Consider the following 8,625-nt stretch of genomic DNA (forward strand, 5'->3'; position numbering starts at 1 on the left):
ACAATCAATATAAGTAAGTCAAACCATAAGCCACTGCAAAATCTTAAAACCAGAGTAAGAAAGAAATCTGACTGTTAATATTGTATTAAACTTTTTCCATTATAGTACAAAGTGAATAGAAAAGCCCCCCTCAACCTTGAGGACACTCATCGATAAGCCTTACAGAATAGAACAAAGGCCCTTAGAACAACTAAGTAAGTGCAACATTCACTCACCAAATCGTTCAGGTTTGAGTGCTAATCCTCTATGTACAGTTTTTGTTAATTGCATGGAAAGGATGTTTTAATTAAATCACCCTGTTTTGCGATGTACCTTAAGACAAAGAAAGGACGCAGATAGAGCTTATAAGACAATACGTCATAGAACCAACCGAACTATAGTGCGAAGAGAGTTTACTAAAGCTTAAGAGGTCATTAGTACTAGAATGTAAAGCTAATAAAAATATTTGTTATCTGTACTTCCACATAGATTGCTTTTAACCGTACAAAAAGCATTGTCCTGAAGAAGGTGTTCAAGCCAGTTCACCGAAACGCCGCATCGACAATGATTGTGCTTTTTTCCTTTTTATAAAAAAATGTATCATGTTTTTATTAATTGAATGTAATGATTTATTCTTATGTAATGTCAATGAATGTAAAAAATTGTTTAAAATACAATCATAATAAATGAAAGTTTTTTGAACTAAGAATCATTCTAGTACATTATCTTTTGACCTCTTACTTCTTTACTTTTTACCTTGTGTGTTAAAAAATTGTATTGATAATCCATAGAAATATTGTGACATCTTCCAGTATAAATTGTAAATTTGTTACCATATGGGGTGCCTCATAGCAAACTAGACCTCAAATTAGGTTGCAAGGTAGTAGGACTGTTTTCACAGTCTGATCTATCCTCTATAACCAAGAAAAGGGAAAACTTTCTTTTTTCAACTGACCTCAGACCCATTTCCTTTTCGATAAGAAGGGTGTCTCCTTAAAAGTTTTTGACAGCTACATTTGTTATATACTTCCTGAAGCGTTACCTTTATTATATACTTCCTGGACCTTTACCATTATTATATACTTCCTAGAGCGTTACCTTTATTATATACTTCCTGGAGCGTTACCTTTATTATATACTCCTTTATTATATACTTGCTGGAGTGTTACCTTTATTATATACTCCTTTATTATATACTTCCTGGAGTGTTAGATTTATTATAAACTTCCTGGAGCATTACCTTATTTATATACTTCTTGGAGTGTTACCTTTATTATATTCTTCCTGGAGCGTTACCTTTAATATATACTTCCTGGAGCGTTACCTTTATTATATACTTCCTAGAGCGTTACCTTTATTATATACTTCCTGGAGCGTTACATTTATTATGTACTTCCTAGAGAGTTACCTTTATTATATACTTCCTGAAAGGGTTTTATTCATAGTTTTCTTTGTCATGTAGCCTTGAAAGTGTTACTGCTGTTATACAATTCCTAAAACTGAAGTGACAGCAACACATCCTGATCTATCTCTTCTTACACAATCCCTTCTTTTTTAACCCCTTCGCCGCGGGGTTAATTCCCCCGTGGCGCTGGGGGAGGGAGGGTGCATGGCCACACCCGTTTCCATGGAATGCTCAGCACAGCAGGGAAATTATCCCCACGTGTGAGCGCCACGCGGATCATGACAAGCTCAGCTCGTCTGGAGCACAGCGCAACCGTGCCTCATAACGAGCTGAGCTCGTCATGAGCACGGGAGGGGTTAAATGAAATCTTAGCCATGTGCATCTTCGTAAAGCTGTACCTCTAGCAAGTGGGCACTCCATGTGTGCTCTTTCTGTACTAAATTACTGTGTGAACACCGAAAAATCACCTCCTTTTCTGAATTAAGTAAAATGTGACATGTTCTATAGAACCTTTAGTTAAATATCTGTGTATGGTGAAATATCTCTTGGTAACTTTCGTAAATGGTAAGGACTAGATGTCTTTTACAACTAGTTAAGTATTGTGTATTCACATGCTCTTACATTTCCATTTAGTGATTTTAAATCTCTTTACATCCCATAGGAAAACAGCCTTGAATGATCGTGAATAATGACAGTAATCGTGAAAATCTGAAAAAAAAGTGGTTTGAAAAAAAGAGCTCCAAAATTTAGGAAAAGATCTGCATAAAGACTAAGGAACATGAACATAAACTGGTAGATCCTGGAAAAAGCAGTTCAGAGCAATTTGGTGGATGTAAGAGTCTGAGCTGTGCACCTCCACGCAACAGGATAAGAAATGACCTCTAGAAAATTAAGGCAACAACACTGACAAACCACTTCCTGTATAAACAGGCCTCTACCACCAGCTCTGATCATGTGTTCGGTATGAGGTAGATACAGCATTACTCTGCTTCCTGTAATGATGGCAGACCACCATTCAGCACGCTAGGTGTATTGTAAACATTTTCTATCCAAACCACAGGCCAAACCACAGGAACAAGAGAAAAGCACAAGGGAGTGGAGCCAGACAACTGAAGGGTAAAGGAAAGAGAGGGTCTCTGATCTACAACAGACTGTCCCAATTTGCTTCGACCAGAAGGAAGACTGATCTTCACTCATAAACATGCGAAACCATTCCGCAATCTAAAAACATAACCACCTACAAAGAAGCTTTACTTGCCACAATTATAATATATGTAGTTGGTGAGTCTTGTATTTCATTGTGAAATCTGAAATCAACCATCCAAAATACCACACACATACAAGGAATGTGTAAATAACACAAGTGCTTTATCAACCATGTTAGCTCCTCAGGAAACGCAGTCATGGGATGCAGACAAATATAAACCCGACCCAGAGACACTAACCAAGAAAGAGAAATTATACACAAGCAGCAAGAGCTTTAGTTTGTGATCACTACTAAAGAGCCATCAGCAAACACACGCAGGAAAAGCAGCGTGCAATTGCAATGAATGTGTGAAGAACTTTAGTCAGTTAGCACTCCTAAAAGATCATCAGCGAACACACATGGGGGGAAAACCGTACCATTGCACTGAGTGTGTGAAGAGCTTCAGTCGGTTATCACAACTCCAAGTTCATCAGCGAACACACACAGGGGAAAAACCATACCATTGCAACGAATGTGGGAAGGCATTCAGTCAGTTATCAATTCTTCAAAGACATCAGCGAACACACACAGGGGAAAAACCATACCATTGCAATGAATGTGGGAAGGCATTCAGTCAGTTATCAATTCTTCAAAGACATCAGCAAACACACACAGGAGAAAAACCATACCATTGTAGTGAATGTGTGAAGAGCTTCAGTCAGTTATCACACCTCCAAAGACATCAGCAAACACACACTGGGGAAAAACCATACAATTGCACTGAATGTGTGAAGAGCTTCAGTCATTTATCACAACTCCAAGATCATCAGCTAACACACATGGGGGAAAAACCGTACCATTGCACTGAGTGTGTGAAGAGCTTCAGTCGGTTATCACAACTCCAAGTTCATCAGCGTACACACACAGGAGAAAAACCATACCATTGCACTGAATGTGTGAAGAGGTTCAGTCATTTATCACAACTCCAAGTTCATCAACGAACACACACTGGGGAAAAACCATACCATTGCACTGAATGTGTGAATAGCTTCAGTCATTTATCACAACTCCAAGTTCATCAGCGAACACACACAGGGGAAAAACCATACCATTGCAATGAATGTGTGAAGGCATTCAGTCAGTTATCACAACTCCAAGTTCATCAGCGAACACACACAGGGGAAAAACCATACCATTGCACTGCATGTCTGAAGAGCTTCAGTCAGTTATCACACCTCAAAAGACATCAGCGAACACACACTGGGGAAAAACCGTACCATTGCACTGAATGTGTGAAGAGCTTCAGTCATTTATCACAACTCCAAGTTCATCAGCGAACACACTCTGGGGAAGAAAAACCATACCATTGCAATGAATGTGTGAAGAGCTTTAGCCTGTTATCAAATCTCCAAAGACATCAGCGAATACACACTGGGGAAAAACCATACCATTGCAGTGAATGTGTGAGGAGCTTCAGTCGGTTATCACAACTCCAAAGACATCAGCGAATACACACTGGGGAAAAACCATACCATTGCAATGAATGTCTGAAGAGGTTCAGTCAGTTATCAATTCTTCAAGTTCATCAGCGAACTCACACAGGGGAAAAACCATACCATTGCACTGAATGTGTGAAGAGCTTCTGTCGGTTATCACACCTACAAAGACATCAGCGAACACATACTGGGGAAAAACCATACCATTGCAGTGAATGTGGAAGTAGTTTTAGTGATTCCTCAAATCTCAGGATTCATCAGCGAACACACACAGGGGAAAAGCCATTACAGTGCTGTGAATGTGCGAAGAGCTTCAGTGGGTCCTCAGACCTACGAAAACATATTCGAACACACACTCAGGAAAAACCATACCATTGCAATGAATGTGTGAAGAGATTTAGTCAGTTATCAAATCTTCGAAGACATCAACGAACACACACAGGAGAAAAACCATAGCATTGCGGTGAATGTGTGAAGAGCTTCTTTCAGTTATTGGCCTACAAAAACATAAATGAACACACACTGGGGAAAAGCCATTCCAATGCAGTGAATGTTTAAAGAGCTGTAGTGGGTCATCAGACCTACAAAAATCAATCAGTAAATCAGTCAATCAATCAATCAATCAATCAATCAATCATTTGTTAAGCGCCCCTCATACCCAAGAGGGTCTCAAGGCGCTGATCGAACAGCTAGGATCTTTAGTATCCTCCTGAAGGTCAGCAGGTCTTGGGTCTGTCGTAGGCTCAGTGGGGGGTGTTCCATGTCTTGGCAGCGAGGTGGAAGATGGATCTCCCGCCGGTGGTTGTTCTTCGGATGTGCGGGACGGTGGCGAGTGAGAGGTCGGCGGAGCGTAGCTGGCAATTGGGGGTGTAGAAGGAGAGCCTTCTGTTGAGGTAGGCTGGGCTGGTCTTGTGGAGTGCCTTGTGTGCGTGGGTGAGGAGCTTGAAGGATATCCTCTTGTTGACGGGAAGCCAGTGCAGGTTTCTCAGATGGGGGGTGATGCGGCTGTGTCGTGGTACATCGAGGATCAGTCATGCTGAGGCGTTTTGGATGCGTTGTAGTCGATTGATGAGCTTGGTCGGGGCTCCTGCGTAGAGGGCGTTTCCTTAGTCGAGTCTGCTACTGATGAGGGCCTGGGTGACTGTCTTTCTTGTATCTGTCGGGATCCATTTGTAGATCTTGCGGAGCATGCGGAGGGTGTTGAAGCAGAAGGAGGAGACGGCGTTGGCTTGCTTGGTCATTGAGAGCGTTGAGTCGAGGATGTGCGTGGTCGGTGGGGGTCGGGCTGCCCCCCAGTGCCATTGGCCGCCAGGAGTCATCCCAGGCTGACGGGTTGGAGCCGAGGATGAGGACCTCTGTCTTGTCCGAGTTCAGCTTCAGACGACTGATCTTCATCCAGTCGGCGGCGGCCTTCATTCCTTCATGGAGGTTGGCTTTGGCGGTAATGGGGTCCTTGGTCAGGAAGATGATCAGTTGAGTGTCGTCGGAGATTAGGTTGAGGTTGTGCTGTCGGGCGACGTGTGCGAGCGGGGCCATATAAATGTTAAACAGTGTCGGGCTGAGGGAGGATCCTTGGGGTACGCCGCAGATGATCTCGGAGGCTTCGGGACGGAACTGGGGGAGGCGGACGCTCTGGGTTCTGCCGGAGAGGATGGAGGTGGTCCATTCCAGAGCCTTGTCTTGGATCCCTGCGGCATGGAGGTGTGCGCGTAGTGTGCAGTGGCAGACGGTGTCGAAGCTGGCTGAGAGGGCTCCCCATTGCAGTTTCCCCATTGTCTAGCAGGGTCCTGATGTCGTCGGTGGCTGCGATGTGGACGGTCTCGGTGCTGTGGTTGCTGTGGAACCCTGACTGGGAAGGGTCCAGGATTCTGTTCTCTTCGAGGTATCTGTTAACGATTTTCTCGATGACCTTGGCCGGTAAGGGGAGTAGAGAGATGGGTCGGAAGTTCTTGAGGTCTCTTGGTTCTGCCTTGGGTTTTTTGAGTATGGCGTTGATCTCAGCGTGTTTCCAGCTCTCTGGGAAGGTCGCGGTCTCAAGGGAGAGATTGATGACGTTGCGTAGGTAGGGTGCGATGGAGCTGCTTGCTTTGTTGAAGACGTGGTGCGAAATGGGTCTGACGAAGAGCCGGAGTGGATTGTGCTCATGATCTTGATGGTGTCATCGACGCTCACGCTGGTCCAGGCTAGCAAGGGGACATGGTAGATGGTGTGCGGAGGGTCTGTTGTGTTGCTGTCTGTTGGGGCTGTCTCGGTGTTGAAGCTGTTGTGGATGTCTGCTATCTTGCGGTGGAAGAAGGTAGCGAGGGAGTCGCACAGGGCTTGTGACTGCGGGATGTTGTTGGTGTTGGAGCTGGCGTTCGAGAGTTCCTTCACGATGTTGAAGAGCTCCTTGCTGTCGTGTGCGTTGTTGTCGAGGTGGTCTTTGAAGGAGGTCTTCTTGGCAGCCCTGATGAGGTGGTGGTGGTTGCGGACGGCGTCCTTGTGTGCTGCGTGGCTGTCCGGAGTTTGTTCACTGTGCCATTTCCTCTCTAGTTTCCGGCAGGCTTGCTTGGAATGTAGGAGTTCTGGGGTGAACAAACTGGCCCTCTTTCTGGTGTCTCTGTGAGCGGGGCTTCTTCAGCAGGGTGAGGGTGTTTGCACAGTCCTCGATCCAGCGTCTGAGGTTCTGGGCAGCGATGTCGGTGTTGGAGGGTTCGGTGGGTGGGCTGAGAGCGAGGTTTGCATGTCTACGGTGATTTTGCTCCAGCAGCGGCGGGGATCTGTTGGGTGCGGTGGTGTGTGGTGGGTTTCTGGAAGGTGAAGTGGATGCAGCGGTGGTCGTTCCAGAGGAGTTCGGTGGTGTGGCTGATGGAGACGTGCGGGCTTGAGGAGAAGACGGGGTCGAGCGTGTGGCCGGCGGAGTGGGTGGGAGTTGTGACGAGTTGTCTCAGTCCGAGGTTGGCAAGGTTATCGATCAGGGTTGTGGAGTTGTTGTTGTTGTTCTCAAGGTGAAAGTTCAGGTCTCTGCGGAGGATGTAGTCGGTAGAGGTCAATGCGTGCGTGCTGATGAAGTCGGCGATGGAGTCGCTGAACTGGGGGCAGGGTGCTGGGGGTCGGTAGACGAGGGTGCCTTTGAGGGTGGAGTTGGGGTCTGTGTGGCTCTGGAAATGCATGTGTTCGGCGGTGCTGAGCGCGCCGTCTGTGCTAGTCGAGACCCTGATGCTGTTCTTGTGGACGATAGCCATTCCTCCTCCGACTCCGTTGGTGCGGTCTCTGCGGGTGATCTTGTAGCCATTTGGGATGGCTATGGCGTTGTCGGGTGCAGAGGAGGTGGTCAACCCGGTCTCTGTCAGGAAGGCGACGTCTGGGGAGATTGTGTTGAGCAGGTCCCAGAGCTCGACGGCGTGTTTACTTGCAGAGCAGGTGTTCAGTAGTATGCATCGGAGGTGGTCGAGGATTTTCTTGGTGGGTGGTCAGTCGGCTCTGTGGCGGGTGTAGCTGCAGTTCCAGCAGGTGAAGGGACTGTGTGTGCGTTTCGGGGCGACCTTGAAGCAATTGTGGGTCCGTCCATGGTTGAGAGCGTGCAGAGTGCTGGCGTCGTAGTGGCCGCGGTCGTCGTGGCGGGTGCGGGGGCCAGGGGTTCTGGCGCTGGGCGAGGTCCAGATGTGAGCGAGCGCAGACGGGCTTGCCGCGCACCAGCGGAGCGACGGCGCAGAGGCCGGCATGTGTAGGGAGGTGGGAGTGAGGAGCAGCTGGGAGGCGGGAGGTGGGGGCAGCAAATGGGCAGTCAGGGGGGCGGAGCCGCAGGGGACGCAGCGGCGGGGCGGTGAGGGCGACGAAGGAAACAGAAGGCAAAAGGGCTCAACAATTGAGGGGGAAATGAGTGGCACAGAGGGCAGAAAGGTCACAAGAAAGGGCAGAAGGTCACAATAAATGGGGGGAAATGAGTGGCACAGAAGGCAGAAAGGTCAAAGAAATGCAGGGGCAGCTAAGCAACATAAGGCAAAAACGGGCACGCAAGGGGAGCAGTAGGAAAAACCGTGCTGAGAGATACGGGGCAGCGAGGGGGGAAGTAGGGAAACCGGGCAGAGAGACACAGGGGCATCCAGGGAGAGAACGGGCACAGGCGGTGCTGTGCGGAGAGTGAGCGATCTACCTGGAAGGGTCAAGGGTCGCTCTCCTCACCGCGCAGCGGCCAGCATATATGGGGAGGTGGGAGGGAGGAGCAGCTGGGAGGTGGGAGGTGGGGGCAGCGAATGGGCAGTCAGGGGGGCGGGGCCGCAGGGGACGCAGCGGCAAGGGGCGACAAAGCAAACAGAAGACAAAAAGGCACAACAATTGAGGGGGAAACGAGTGACAGAGGCAGAAAGGTCCTAAGAAAGGGCAGAAAAGGTCACAAAAAACAGGGGAAACAAGTGGCACAGAGGCTAAAAGGTCACAAGAAATGGCAGCAAAGGTTACAAAAATGGGGGGAAACAAGTGGCACAGAGGCAGAAAAGTCCCAAGAAAAGGCAGAAAACGTCACAAAAAACGGGGGGAAACGAGTGGCACAGAAGGCAGAAAGGTCACAGAAATGCAGG

At 47.7% G+C, this 8,625-nt stretch overlaps 1 protein-coding gene across 1 annotated transcript; it reads left to right on the forward strand.

Moving 5' to 3' along the window:
- Positions 1–2,049: 2,049 nt before the first annotated feature.
- LOC147669120 (uncharacterized) lies at positions 2,050–7,762 on the forward strand. Its single transcript, XM_086948209.1, has one exon. The coding sequence runs from the start codon at positions 2,990–2,992 to the stop codon at positions 4,520–4,522; it is 1,533 nt and encodes a 510-aa protein (XP_086804335.1). The 5' UTR covers positions 2,050–2,989; the 3' UTR covers positions 4,523–7,762.
- The last annotated feature ends 863 nt before the right edge of the window (positions 7,763–8,625 follow it).

Source organism: Lissotriton vulgaris, unplaced genomic scaffold, assembly GCF_964263255.1.
Source record: "Lissotriton vulgaris unplaced genomic scaffold, aLisVul1.2 SCAFFOLD_1759, whole genome shotgun sequence".
Lineage (NCBI taxonomy): Eukaryota > Metazoa > Chordata > Amphibia > Caudata > Salamandridae > Lissotriton > Lissotriton vulgaris.